This window comes from Gallinula chloropus, assembly GCF_964237585.1.
Source record: "Gallinula chloropus genome assembly, chromosome: Z".
Classification (NCBI taxonomy): domain Eukaryota; kingdom Metazoa; phylum Chordata; class Aves; order Gruiformes; family Rallidae; genus Gallinula; species Gallinula chloropus.
In genome coordinates, this window is record NC_140089.1 from 56,420,567 (window position 1) to 56,435,677 (window position 15,111).

Genomic DNA, 15,111 nt, shown 5'->3' on the forward strand with positions numbered 1-15,111 from the left:
CTGAAGTGGAGCAGTGATTTATAGAAATTCATGTTTCAAGTACTTTATGTCAGAATTTGTAACTTTTAGAAGTAAACTGGATTCTCCACTTAGCAATAGCGTGAACAGCCAGCAGATTTCTGTGCCCCTGTAGATGCTCAGGGCCTGGCAGTCCTCTGGCAATCACGCTCAGCAGTCTCTGATGAGAACCTTTTCTAACTGTGTTTTCCAAACACACTATGTTTGACACAAGGCACGGCAAAATGTAATAGAAGTCACAAGAGCCTTCTGACTGAGGTCAAAGGGGTATATGTGTTCATATCATGCCTCCGCAGTACTGGCCTCAATCCCTTACTCGTATCCAAGTGTCGAGGTATTTGCAACTCTGCCCTGAGGGGAGCAATAAAATCCCCATTACTTCAAAGGTGCAGCGTAATAATAGAGCTAATAACCCCCTACAAATGTTTCCCAGTGAAGTTATACAAATCAGCTATGAATGGATTGTCTCCAAATGACCATCTGGAATTCCAGCACTGCAACTCCACTTACTTTTTAAACATCATCTTCATGACCTTCTGAAACACTGTCTTCCTGGTGAGGACAGTGTTGTCTCAGCCAAAAGGTTTTAGGCAAAACGGGAATTTAAAGTCGATTCTCCCAAGTTAACTCCGATCATGTAGAAATTGTTACCGATGTAGGAAAAGTTAAGGGTTCAGAGTGCAAAGTACATGACACTTCACGTACCCTTCACGGTACCTTCTGAGATTACAGTAACCAGGATGGCATCTCTTCATGGACCAAGAATTTAGAAGAAGAGGACCCTGCAAAGTATTCTGCCCCTTTTGTAAGTGCATATAACACAAATCTAGCCTTGCAATAGCATCAAGAAACGACGTCTCCTTAACTCCCCTGTACTGATTTTAATGCCGAGTTGTACCCCGCTTTGTGAATCATGCGGGTGCTAATTACAAGGCCTCACCAAGTCTCTGAACCATGAGGAAAAACACGTCTTTATGGTGACGGTGAATGAAAGGTGGGTGAGGAAGTTTCACACCACCGATCGGCTACATCTGACTGTAATAAAAAAGGCACGCTTGATGTGCTGGGTGTACGTGCTGGTGTTTTAGGCCTGGCACCCTGTTCTGACCAGAACTGAAATGAACACCTCGACTCTGCGTGTGATTAGCTCTTTTCACACCAGGGGGTTTTTGATCATGGGATGGTTTATTTGGCACTGGGATTCCTGGCGGCAGATGGGGTCCACCTGTCCCAAAGGGGAACAAGGATCCTAGCCCAGCAGTTGGCAGGGCTTGTGGAGTGGGCTTTAAACTAGGTCTGAAGGGGGAAGGGAATAAAACCAGGCTAGCGGGAAAAGAGTGTCAGAGTCAGGGGTGGGAGTCTACTGTGGACTGCCCAGCCAGAACAACAACAACATTGATGAGTTATTCTTCAAGGGACTAAGAGCCACCTCTAGATCCCCTGTCCGTGTCCTTACGGGGGTTTCAACTGGCCAGATGTTAGCTGGGAACACCACCACAGCTAATACAAACAGGTCCAGGAGAGTCCGAAAGCAACTGGATGGTAACTTCCTTGTTCAGGTATTGAGGGAGCCAACGAAGAAAGGTGCCCTCCTAGATCTCTTGCTCATCCACAAAGAAGGACTTGGGGGGAAGTAGAAGTAGGTGGACTTCTTGGCCACAGAGTAGTGGAATTCAAAATCTTTGTTGAAAGAAGGGAAACTGCCTCCAAAACTTCAACACTAGATACAGGGAGAGCAGATTTTGGACTGCTCAGGAAAGTAGCTGGTAAGGTCCCCTGGGAAACTGCTTTTGAAAGTCCATCAATGCTGGCCACTTTTTAAGTACCACCTCCTAAAAGCACAGGAATAGGCAACTCCAAAACATTAGAAATCAAGCAGGTGGGGCAGGAGGCTGAGCAGGGACGTTCCTCTAGAGCTCAGCAGAAAAAGAAAGTGGAAGCAAGATCAGGAAATGTGGGGGGATTACGGGGACACTCTTCACCTTTGCAGGGAGAAAATGTGTGTGGCCAAAGCTTAGAGAGAGCCGAGGCTGGACAATACTGTGGTAGACAGTCTGGGGTCTTCAAATACAGTAACAACAAGAGGAGGACCAGAGAGAACATTGGTCTGTTGCTAGATGAGAACGGTCACATTACTAACAGGGACACAGAGAAAGAAAAGGAGTTTAACACCTTCACTGCCTCTGTCTTCAACAGAGTCGATGGGCTTTGGGACTCCAGATGCCTCAAGTTGGAGGCCCATGACTGCAGTAAACTCCTAGCGAATTCTGACCATTCAGTGACGTGCTCTGACCTGGCTGGCCCTGTGTGGAGCCAGGACTTGGAGTTGATGATCTTCATGGGTCCCTTCCAACTCAGGAGATTGTATGATTCTGTGAGTAGTTTTTGCATAAGAACTTGGTTTTGGACTGGTTTTATAGAAGCCTAAATATCTTGCATTCAAGAAAAACCCACTCTGATTCTGGAAGAGACAGGCATAATGGGAATAAGGGTAACAACTGCTGCCCAATGACTCACTGCCACACCATGCACAACTCAACTGAAAAATGTACCAGCAACACCAGGAAAATTTAACTCTGAAAAGTATGAAAGCAAGCAGTGTTTTTCTGTTGAAGTATATACAAGCACAGTTCTCTTTCTACAGGAGAGTAGAATTTGATCTAATGCAAGTTAAAAGGCTTGCAGTTGTACTGCATGCTGTCTGTTTGCTGGTGGTTAACAACATAAATATGAAGGCTCTATGAGCTTTATTAAAGACTGAGTGGCAAGATCTCAAAATAGACACTTGTTCCTAAATGACGTGCCAGATACTTTGCTCAATTGCTAACGTGCTCACACAGACACCTCACTGGTGATGCCATTTTGTTGGCATTAGATGACACTCAAACACATCTGGGAAGTAAGCTAAAGAAAGGAAAATGAGCCTTTGGACGGGTAAGAGTGCTTACTGCACCTCCTAGGTGCACTTGCTTAGTGCATTACTTGAGCCACAAGACCTCCTTCTGCACCTAAGGAAGAGTGAGGATTCTTATCTATCTAAACATTTGTGAGTCATGGAATCAGATTGATGACAACAATTCAATAATTAAAGCTGTACTTCCTTTTCTGAGGGAGTACTTTGAGGTTATTTTTTCCTTGGTTAACTTCTTCTTGGAATATTTCTTCTTCTTTAACAAGAATTAAAATCAGCGGCTCAAGTGCCATGTACTGCAGAATGAAGACTCCCAAGGGAGAACTGCTTTTCTACAAAGGCCTGAAGATTTTTAGGCAATGCATGACTGAAAAATATTTTTGATCCTCATTTTATAAACTAAGAAATTCAAGTGTAGCTACTACCAGTAAGAGCTGACATCATAAATTAAATCTTAAATCCTAAGTCTTAATCCAACATTAATAAGAAAACAGAAAACTCGCCTGCTGAACATATTGCAAAGGCACTGGTGTTGCTTGGGTAAAAGCTTCCAGATGAATTCCATGAATTGGATCCTCGATAATCAGACATCCAATGTCAAACCACCTGCAATGACAGCCAAGTTAGAGTCTGTTGAAAAGCAACATGTTAGCCCTTGAATGATGACCGTTTTACAACCTCTAATACAACTGTAGTTAAAAATGTAACAATGACTTACATCAAGGCATCCCAGCATTTTTCAAATCAAATTTGCATGTATCAACTCATGTATATATAAAAAACTGAAGTGCCTGTGTTCCCTTGTAAAAAATTCTACGGCTCCGGTTGTTTCATATATTTTATATGTGTCTACATATAAATGACATTTTATTCTTTAAAGCACTGGAAGCAAGACCCTTTGAGTCAATGAGAAACAGCCCTCTCCCCACCTCAGGGATATATTTCAAGTTCTCACTTGTCAGGAAGCAATTCCTCAATGAAGTTTTCTACCGATACAGCAGGCTGTTTTTCATGGATTACTCCAGTCCGGCGCAAGCTGTCTATTCTTTCTTGGGCTCCCTACATGGGAACATGATCTGTTAGACAACATTCTCTTTCAATCACATCATACAACACTCAGAGATGAGTGCAAAAAACCCCTGTGGAGCAGAATTTTCAAGTTAAACAGAAAACAGCGATTTAAAAAAATTACTCTTTTTATTCAACAGTAGAAAAACCAAAAAAGTCATGAAAAAGCACCATAGCCTTTCCCAAACAGGAATCTCAAACAGTAACACAAGCTATGATAAAACTCATGTTTGAAAAGCTGCACAATGAATTCCTACATACTAAATGTAAGAATGGAGCTGTTCAGGAAGATCCTTGGCAAGTGTTGATCAACCTGTCTTTCACCTACAGAATTAGTTGGGAGACAACCCAGTCTCAAAGGCTCTCTTAACTTCTGATTACATTTTTCCTATTCAATTTCTCATGTTTAGTTTTCATCCCAAAGTACTGTGCTAGTGACAGACTAAGAACAAATGCCTGATACACTTTCAAACTACAGTCATATCACAATGCATGCCAGATGTGATGGCAATCAACTGCTTTAGAAGAAAACGGACATAAATGTTCTTCACTGCTGTGACCGCGTTTGCACAAGAACCCCAAAAGCTATTCCAACAAGCAGCTTCAGAATGATCTAACGGAACAGGCGGCAAGTTACACCAAAAACAAGAAAAGGAGAAGTCTCCCAATGCCACAGACTGACATTCCCCTTAGGGAAAATCAGATTTTTCTGGGTCAATGCCCCATCCCTGGAAGTGCTTAAGGTCAGGCTCGATGTGGCTTTGAGCAGTGTGGTCTAGTGCAGAGAGTTTCAGCCCCCTCTACTGAGGACAATTTGTAAGGTCACTTCCAAACCAAACCACTCTCTCATCCTACGTTTCCATTGCCCTTCTCTGTGCTGGAGGTACTTTAGTACTTACTTTTAAACCTGCAGCGTAGCCCACAGGTTGGGGTGCGATGTTAGACTGCGCAGCCTCTCCAGTAACAACGGCCATTCCAAAGACTTCTTGAAAGGCATCTCGAATGGCTGCAACTTTCACCTCTTTGGTAGAAGTAACCACTATGTCCAGTTCTCCCCCAGTTTCTGTAAAACACAGGTGTGTGTATATATATAGAGAGAGATGTATATCTATGAGCGTGTACTATTCTTCATTCCCATTACAAGCCAGTTTAAATACATTCTACATCTTAAGACTATGCTTCAGTTGGTTTTCTCTTTCTCACACGTTGCACAAAAGTTCTTTCCTGAAGCAGAAGTCACTTAATTTAGCTAGTCACCTAACTTTTACTTCCTAAGTGATTCATCAATGAAAAAAGGACAACAGGAACTGAGGCGTATTCTGCACCTGAAACAAAGCATAGTGCTCATTTAAGATGACAACTCATGGATTTAGAAGAATAATCCTGACATTCACCTCCTGCTGCTTCTGCTGAAGACAGAATATTGAACTAGATGAACCACTGGGCTAGAATCTCTCTTTTAGGGGGAAAGACTGACAGAGATAGGCACGTTCAGCCTGCAGAAGATAAAGCCAGAGGGATCTCACTGATTTGTACACATATCTGAAGGGAGCCTGCAAAGAGGAAGAAGCCAGACTCTTTTTGGTGGTGCCCATGGACAGGAGCAGAAGCAATGGGCACAAACTGAAACAAAGGAGGTTCCATACAAACATCTGAAGGATCTTTTTAACCATGAAGGTAACCAAGCATTGGCACAGGTTGTCCAGAACCACGAGGAAGTCTCCATCCTCAAACATACTCAGAAGCTGCCTGGATGCACTCAAGAGAATCAAAGAATGGTAGGGAATGGAAGAGAACCTTCTGCGTTCCAGTTTGTGCCCATTACCCCGTGTCCTGTCACTGGGCACCACTGAAAAGAGTCTGGCCCCATTCTCCCTTCAGATATTTAGGAGTATTGACCAGATCCCCCCTTAAGTCTTCCCCAGATTACCGAGACCAAGCTGATTCACCCTTTCCCCCTATGAGAGATGATCCCGTTTTATTCCACATATTGCCCACTGCTTTAGTACAATGGTGCAGCAATGTGGTCAGCTGGATCACACCACAGGTCCAACTGAGTGACAGCTCAGAAAAACAAAGCGCACAAAGGTGTTAATGCTTTCTTCTCTGCCTCATCAGTTTCCTGACCAGCTTCACCTACATGCAAAGAGCAGCACTAGCACAACTAAGAAGGAGGACTGCTCACCAGACTGCTGCAACAAAAGCAAAAAGCAAAACAAAACAAACAAACAAAACACAGCAAGGAAAAAACACCTAAACCAGCCAAACAAAAACCCAACCCATAAAACCTGTCCAGTACTCTGACAAATTGTAGAAATCTCAGCTCAGTTAGACGTGACATGAATGTACTTTAGTAAAACACAAAATTGTGACTACCACAATGCTGCTCCTTCCTATTCATTTTAAAGCTCTAACTGAGATACTATGCTTTTCATTCCAGGCTCAATGCTCAGCAATACTTCACAGAATCACAGAATCATACGACTGGAAGAGACCTTTGTAGATCATCAACCCTTTCAGTAAACATTTCTTTCTAATATCCAATCTAAACCTCTGCTGGCGCAGCTTTGTGCCATTTCCCCTTCTCCTATCTCCTCTCACCTGGCTGAAGAGACCATTGCCCACCTCCCCACAACCTCCCCTCTGGTAGTTGAGACTTTATTAGACTGTTTTAGCCTTTTCAATGTTCTTCCCAAGTGTTTCAGGAACTGCTTCAAGTTTGCTGAGCTTCCTAAAATAGTATAAATACTGTTGGGCTAGAAAAGCAGAACAGCTGAAAGTCAGAAGAAAGCCTCAAAAGCGATGTAAACACCGTTGTGAGCACGCTTACCTTTCGGCTTGTCGACCCTCAGTGCGATACCTTACACACCGGGATTTAATCACCAGATCCAACAGAACACATACAGCATATTTTAAACTCAATTCCATATCACTCCCTCAAACAGAGAAACAGGGAGGGAAAAAAGTATGTGACTTCCAGATTACAGACAAGGACTTGTCACCGTTTTGTTCTCTGTAACTTGCTCATCTCTCACAACCTGAACTGAAGGGTATTACTATGCTACTACCTAAACTACAGCAGAATACACAAGTAAATGAACCTTAAGACGCACATAAAAAAATCAGCCTGCAGAGTGAGAGTCTCACTGGACAACGCACCTGAGAAATCACCACGTAACTGTGACAGAATTAACACACTCTCCAGATAAACTTCAAGTGCTGTTACATTAATCTAACATTCTATGCATTACTTAATGGTTTGTCACAAATACTTACTGATATATGGAACCATGCCAGGCTCCAGTGGTGTAATCATGGTCTCCACTGAATGTTTGGGTTTATCAAGAACAGACTTCACCATGGGATTCTCAGCTACACCCTAAACATAAGCAAACAGACTTCCATATTATTTTCTCGTTTTTCCCCAAGAAACTCACAATAGCACAGTTAAAACCCAACCAAACAAAACCCAAGTATTAAGCTGCTTCGTGGTCTTCTTACCACATTTACACTTTGTAATGCCTGGTGCATCTCACTCGCCAGCACAAATGCTGCAAGACGTGACCAGGAGTGCGTGACTTTTCGGATACAGCAAAGGCCAAATATCATCACCGCCATCCTCTCACGCACCAATGCAGAAACAGGCCTGCCAGTGATGGTGGGCAACACACTTGATTTCCTCCTATTCTGGGACGGGAAGTCTTGAACATTTAACAAATACTAATTACAGCTATCATCAGACTCGGTAGCTAGACTCAAACTGTGACAACTCCAACTGAAGAGCCTCTTTTTTATGACCTTACAGACAAGAGGACCTATTTTTGAATGGCCCATTACTAACAAATATTTTTACAGCTGAAATTGAGCTGAAATTCCTCAATTTATAAGTAGATTCTAAACAACGCTGAAAAAACGCTCTATCTTCTCCAGCCAAATCCCAGGTGGAGCTGCTGACAGACCTAAAAGTTCATTAAATGTAAGCACAAACACTGACAGGGTCTTGCTGGCCTATTATCTACCTTGAGGGACATCTGAAAGAATGGTGTTGGATTTCTGAAGAACAGCAGAGCAAAAAAGGTAGTTCAATCGATTTCAAGAGCAGAAACAGAGATAACTGCAGCACTGCCGTGTATGCACTTCAACAGAGAATCCAGCTTGCATTTCTGCAACAACTGACAGTTAAGCCTCACAGATTCTGTCTGATGTTTAAAAACCTGACTCTGACGTGTGCTTCCACACATCCAACACTTGACAGCTTCAGTACAACTAATGATTCCTCATTCTTCCACCTAGGAAATTCTCAGAGGTCATGGAAAACACAGAGCACGTACAACATTTAATACTCCAATCAAAGAATCTACATTTGGGTTGAAGTCAATCATACACATTCTCCAGAAACAGACATAGGTCACTTGCTGGATCCTACTGGTATACAGGCAACAATAACGTGGATGAGATTGGCTTTTCAACTAATTCACTACTGCCCTTTCAAACGGGCTACAAAATCATGTCACAAGGAAAACCTTCTCTTCTGGAACATTACCTTCTATCGCAAAAAAGCAAGAGGAATATGGTGACTGGAAGACATTTCTACTTGAAGACCAAAGAAGCTGTCTTTTTATGATTATAAGACACGTGCCCTAGAAAAAAGCAGCACGACAACTCTGCTCTCACCATACTGATGGACGATTAATCTTGCTCTTTAAGACTGTAGCACTGTCAAGATCACTGGAGTAAAGGGGGGCTCACTATGCCACATCACACACAACTCATTCTTCCAGATTTTCTTCTTCAAAAGGCCTTGAAAGCCCCTCCAAAAGTCTCCAGTCCCACTGGGACGTCAATCTTGATTCTTCCTTCCGATTTACTATCGCACAGTACAGATAGTAGTGTTGCTCCTGAAGGCAGCTCAGAGCTCACACACAGTCCCTGCATCTTTCTGCCACAGCCTTCACGACGCTACTCAGATGTAGCATGTCACAGCTCCAAAAAGGTTACAGGCTCATGAGATGCTGTCAGTTGTTGCTGCTTATTTCCTCTCTACGATCAGATCGCACCACAAGGATTATCTGTTCTGCATTATACACTCCGTGCCCTCTAGCGGAATAGAAAAATCCTACAAAATACCACAGACACCTCTTAAGAAACCCCTCCTCAGTGGAAGAAACACTTATTTGCCTCTCCCTGAGGAGACTTGTTTGGTTTAGAACAGGAAGGACTTGCATCCCCTAAAAAACCAATTCAGTTCATTAGGAAATGATAAAAAAAACCAGGATGTACAAAGAATCAAAGAGGTTCTGACATTTCCCATGATTTAAGGGCATGTGACAAAACCTCTAAGGTAGAAGGATCTCCCTGTCACGAGCACCTAGACGCCTGCATTTATGTAGTCATTCCTCTTCTGGAAAGGAAAGAAGCACAGTTTCAGCAAACGCGCCTATTAAAAACAGCCACCTGCAACTGAGCACAGAGGAAAGACAGGACCTAGAGCAACATGCACTTAAAAGTTGTATCTTGTTAGAGACAACAAAAAATGGTAGTTCCTCCTGAAAGGTAACATACAAAACCACAGAGCTTTATAAACCCCCACAGCCCTCCAGCAAGTGTTCCACCTTGGGCAGTAGCTACTCTGGGGTCTTCAAGCTCCTCAGGAAAAGTGATTGCAGAACCAGTTCCAGGAGCCAAAGGGGAAGAGAAAGTTGCTTGCTGAGTAATAGGATCTGTGAAGACACCTAGGAAGAGGGAAAAACAAGACACAAGTACTGCGTTTCATTTCTTATGCCGTAGCAACATGCAATTGTTTTACAGGAAAATGAACAGGAAGAATAGAATAATACTGGGCTGATTCCTTTCATTTCTTGAAGGCCCCAGAACAATCCTGCTTGTTAGAGTTTAGCAGAGGCAACTACTGTGAATGAGTTCAACAATATCTGCTCATAGAACCGAGCCTACCTGCACCTGATGTGTAAAATTAAACAAAGACATGTTAGCTTAAGAGTGGTGCTTTTTATTGTCTTCAAATTTCCATAGGTCTTTCTGGACAGACTGCTTATAAGACATGTCACAAACAATGGTTAAAGCCTGACTCAACTGCAGCTGAAGAGCTAAGTTTCCATTAGGCTAGTAGAAAATCACCTCAGTTCAGCAACTACAGCACTCGCTTGCATGGCAGGCAAGTATTTTTCACTGTCCTGATGCAATTTAGTAGCCAGAAGCAAGAAAAGAGAAGCTACTCTCATGTGACGGACGACTTCTTACAGATAGCGAGCTTCTCAGAACAAAAACTTGCCCATTAGGAGATTACAGCCTGAGATACCTTACCATTCCGTGGAAATACAATGGCTAAAATTGCCTCTGAGCTGAACAGCAGCAACACAGAAATAAATGGTCAGCTGGGCTTTCCTGGGCACATTTTAAAATACTGCTCTCAAACACTTTTCTGTGAGCCTGAGTGCTAGCAGAACTCTATGGAAGAGGACTCTTGTCCTACACCGTGATCGTACTTCAAAGGCCATTCTCCATTCCTCCGAGCGCAGCTACTCAGTAATTAAGTGTCACAAGAATACTAAAGAAGCTGAACTTGTGGGACTCTAGCAGACTGCTGAAGTAGCCACCCAGGAGACCCCTCATCCTGTCTCACAAGCACAAAGGTCTATATACAAAAGGTTACCTGTGACGGGAGGTGCAGAGAATGATGGCATCAGTGGGCTCTGTGGTGCTCGACCAGCGTGGCCTCTGGTGATATCATATGTTGAAGACATGGAAAATCCTGAAATCGGGGGACCAGCAGGAGGTGCAGGAAGACCAGAGCCAGCAGTAGAGCTTAATGAAGGAGCTGTAGAGAACTGCGACACAGAGGTACTAAAAGACGAAGGGGCAACTGGAGGTCGGGCTGGAGTTAGAGGTGGCGCCATAGTAGAAACTGTTGCAGATGGCACAAGTGGAAAAGAAGATGAAGTCATCATAGGAGGAGGAAGTGGAGATGCTCCAGCTGCCAGAGGTGCTGAGCACTCAGGAGAAGATGACAGGCTTGGTGTAGCAAGGGGACTGGACAAAGCTAGGGGAAAAAAAGACAAATGGAATTTTAGAAACACCGAGCCTTCATCTCAGAGATTCAGGTATGTAATTGTTCAGCTAGTTTACAAGTAAGTTTTGACCAAGTCTGCTTTTCTCCTTTCAATGGAAAAAAGTTTAGTACTGCTTGAGTTTGCAACCACCACCAATTGCCCTCAATTTCTGGAGATAGTAGCCTGGAATCTCTTTTCTTCTCTGACCCTATTTATCACAGCTAAAAAGACGAGTCAACATTTGACCACCCATTTTGTAGCAGATGAAGTGGGCCTCAGAAATTTCCAGCTAGCACGCTGAGCCCCAGGCAGCCCTCTCTTCCCTGGCACCCAGCTACCCAGGCTCCTAAACGCTCTGCTTTCTGTGTTTCAGTCTGGCCCCCAGCTGATCCTTGGATAAGCCAATTTTGTTCTCTAAACCAAATTTAGACAGAAAATTAAGCCAGAGAAACAGAAAACACTGGTTTTTACAGCACTAAGCTGTTGGATCAGCTCAGATGTGAAACTGCACTCAGCCTAAACATTGATGACAGTCAAGTGACGTGCCAAGTTACCGTAAGGAGGTCGTTTCCAAACTTTATCACGCACACCAGTCAATAAAAAACAGAACATGCACACCCCCAACATAGCTACAAAATACTTACATGGGCCACTGTCCTAGTATATTCCATAGATTTTAAAACATACAGAACAGAAATATTAAAAGGATGAGATAAAGATCAAGAAACTCTTCTGCTCCCACTGAAAATTAGTATTTGAATAGTATATTCATAAAACAATATGTTATGTTATTAATGGTTAGCACACTATAGAATACCATTAATAATATTGTAGTGTGAGCAATGTTACTACAGAAGCCTCATTAATTTTACATCAGCAATTTGGAGGTCTGGTTCTATATTCCGATTATGGCTTTAATGGTTGTCACACCTGGAAAAAATGCCTTACAAAGACACACAGACCCAAATGAAAAGGTGTTGCTGGATGTGCTTACAAAACCATGCTATTTGTTTTCGTCTCCCAGCCATCAAGTATATGAAGGCTTATCTTGAAATTCAGCTAGCAAATGTTCATCTTCCTTGATGTCATTCAATTCTTCTGGAAAAATCATCAGAAGGTGTTGCACTTTGGTATTCCTAACAAATGGGCTCAAAATCCACCAAAGCTAATTCATCTGGAAGATTTTTACATAGCTCAGGAAATTCTCTTTGCCAATTTACATATACAGAGTGGAAAGGGTTTTTTGTGTGACACTTGCAATGATTTTGGCAACAGGAATGCATTGACAACGTAAACACTTTCAAATAACAATTTTCTCAAACGCATGACTTTCTTACAAAGAAGTAGGTAACTCCTTCTTAAAACACCACCTTTATCTTGAAGGGATAAACCACCTTTATCTTGAAGGGACAAACTGTAAGTGTGTTTTGGGGTTTTTTTAAATAACTACTGGGTAGCACACTGCTGATGGCCACTTGTCATCACAGAAAATGTCAGCGAGTCTGCAAGTCTGTTTTGGTACAAGAAGAAAGCTGAAGCCATATTTAAATCCCTTGCCACAAGACAACCAGCAAACCTCTGTGCGATGCACAAAAGTTTCACGGTCACTTCCTCTACCATTACAAGGTGCAGCTAAAAACAACCCCTACTATTTAAAGAGAACTTCTATAAAGTTAACCACACTGCTGGCATCCTGTAGCCCTTTGTGCACCAGCTCCACTTTCACTGCTGCAGTAACTTGCCTATGAATGAGGCGGTCAATAAATGTCATGGGTGGAAATAGATCGGTAACCTTATTCGAGAATCCATTTTTAGCCTAGTCAAAGCAATCACTCCATCAATGGTTACTCTGAGGCAGTCTTAATAAAAACATGGCTTTTATTAAAGAAATCATTCACTGTTGAGGATGCAGCTTCTCCAGCACAGCCCTCCTTCAGCATTTGACAATAAAGTTGTTCTTTCTGTATTTCATTACTGAAACAGAATTTAGCAAAAACCATAAGCAGAAACACGTTAGGAACATCTGCACAGCAAACCTTCCATACTGTGATCTGTTCTCATGCTTGTTTCTTATAATCATCAGCAATGTTTTCTATGTCTCCTTCCAACAGAATTTCCTGACAAATCCATTTGTCAACATATTGTTTGCATTTAATATTACAGACATTTTTACCACGTCTCTGGTGGTTTCTGAAATATATGCCAAGAAGTATCTTCAATATGAGTAAAGCTTGATTTTTCTTCTTTTTTTAGATAAAACTATTATAAAGGAATGCTCTGGTATTTTCTTCCTGCACCCAATGGATCGCCCAGCACATCCTCCTGGGGCTAAGAGCGCTCCACTCGGGAGTCCACGGCACTAGTGTGACTCAAGGTAATGTTACCAGATGTGTCAGAAAACTGAGCATTCGGTAGTCAAGCACATGGGGTTCAGACTCTGGAAAAATCAGATTCAGTGCTCTGATTACCACCCACAATAGTAAAATCCAAGTGATCGTCCACGTTTCTCACTATCCCCCACAAGACTGTAGACTTGTTTGAACTCCCTTCTGTGCTGCTCATCTCACTGTGCACTGTACTGGCCAGTATTCCCTGTCCCCACGTCCTTAAAAACCCTAAGTGCATCCACATGACTTCATCAAAAAGTTTCAAGAATAATAAAAACATTTACACTACTCTCTGTCAGATGTATGCCATACTGCCATGAGAAAGAAACAAATTCTTCCCATCAGCCTGGAGAAGAGCTCTCTAGGTTGATCCCAACACCTCTGGATGAACTGCTGTGCTTTAAAAAGACATGAATAAATATCACTGAGTTTCTGAGGAAGTTTCTGTACCTAATGACCTACCTGTAGCAGCAGTGGTAGCAGCTGTAGTCTCCCCTGCTGTGTTTGGTGGGGGCGTACCGGGTGGAGTTGTCTCTATTCCACTCTCTTCCACCATTTTCCTTCAGCTACAGAAAGCTGTAAGACAAAAAGAAAGGAAAATAAAGAAAAAGCTTATCTTGAGAAATAGGGATAGTGTTTGCTGCAATACTGAGCTGTAGTAACTCCAAGGACCTGTTCTTTTCAGAGCTGATGCATGACAGGATGCAAAAGGTGGCAAGAAGCGAGACAGAGAACGAAGTCTCCCCCCTCTGCCCGTAAAGAACCACAACTACCCCTGAAGTTGGAGCCCTCTCCAGCTTAAGCACTGCCACAGATGCTCCCGACCCACCATCAAACTGACTGCAAGCACTTTCTCCAACACCAGGCATAGTGGCAGAGCTTGCAAGGGCCTAGGGCTCCAGACTCCGTGACCTGAACTCTATGACCCTGTCTGCTTAAAGGAGAAGCTAAAGAAACCTCCAGACACGCCACAAGAAACCAGGGAAATTTACTTCCAACCTACCTAGAAGTACAATGACATTCATTTACACTGAACAAGTTCTCCACTGCACACAATTCCTGTAAAATCCAGGTCTCGTACTGCTCTGGTGAGTATCAGAAGTGACAGTAATTGAAAACTTTGGCTTTTCTTTTGAAGGCCACATTACATTGAAAGTATCTTCCAGCATCTTTGACTACACCTGTACAGTGCACTACTTGTGGAAAAGTAAAGCTATGTGCTTATTTAAAACCCCCTAAATTAAGAGAAAGGCCTCAGGAGATGAAAAGGAGAGGATGAAAGACTAAGATTAACACCTGGAGATTTTTGTTCTTCAGTGCAGAGGAAGTCACCTAAAACCCCCTGCTTCCTCCCAAGTCTGGTAAACCAGACCGAGATTGTTTGTACCACTCCCTGAGGTAGCAATTCCATAAGGACATTTTAATAACATAAAAACCCTACAGAAAGGAATTTATGTCTGAAAAATTGGCAGGAAAATATTTTCCATCATATCCATTACCTCAGTAGCTACTGAGGACTGACAGCTTACTACATTTAACAAGTATCAGAGGAAAAGCCTTAGGTAATGTGTTGAGTAAAAGTACTCACAGGTATTTATAAAGAACTCCACTTACAAAAATACAGGGGGGGTTCCTCTAAAAAAAAAGAAAAAACCCTCAC

General features: G+C 42.6%; 1 protein-coding gene across 1 annotated transcript; it reads right to left on the minus strand.

Moving 5' to 3' along the window:
• Positions 1 to 330: 330 nt before the first annotated feature.
• On the minus strand, positions 331 to 14,007 carry LOC311203694 (protein PRRC1-like; the record flags this gene model as incomplete). The annotated part of the gene is made up of 8 exons (XM_084278450.1): positions 331 to 369; positions 3,433 to 3,535; positions 3,885 to 3,988; positions 4,897 to 5,060; positions 7,274 to 7,376; positions 9,572 to 9,729; positions 10,668 to 11,054; positions 13,914 to 14,007. 8 exons carry the CDS (start codon positions 14,005 to 14,007, stop codon positions 331 to 333), a joined length of 1,152 nt encoding a protein of 383 aa, XP_084134576.1.
• Positions 14,008 to 15,111: the final 1,104 nt, after the last annotated feature.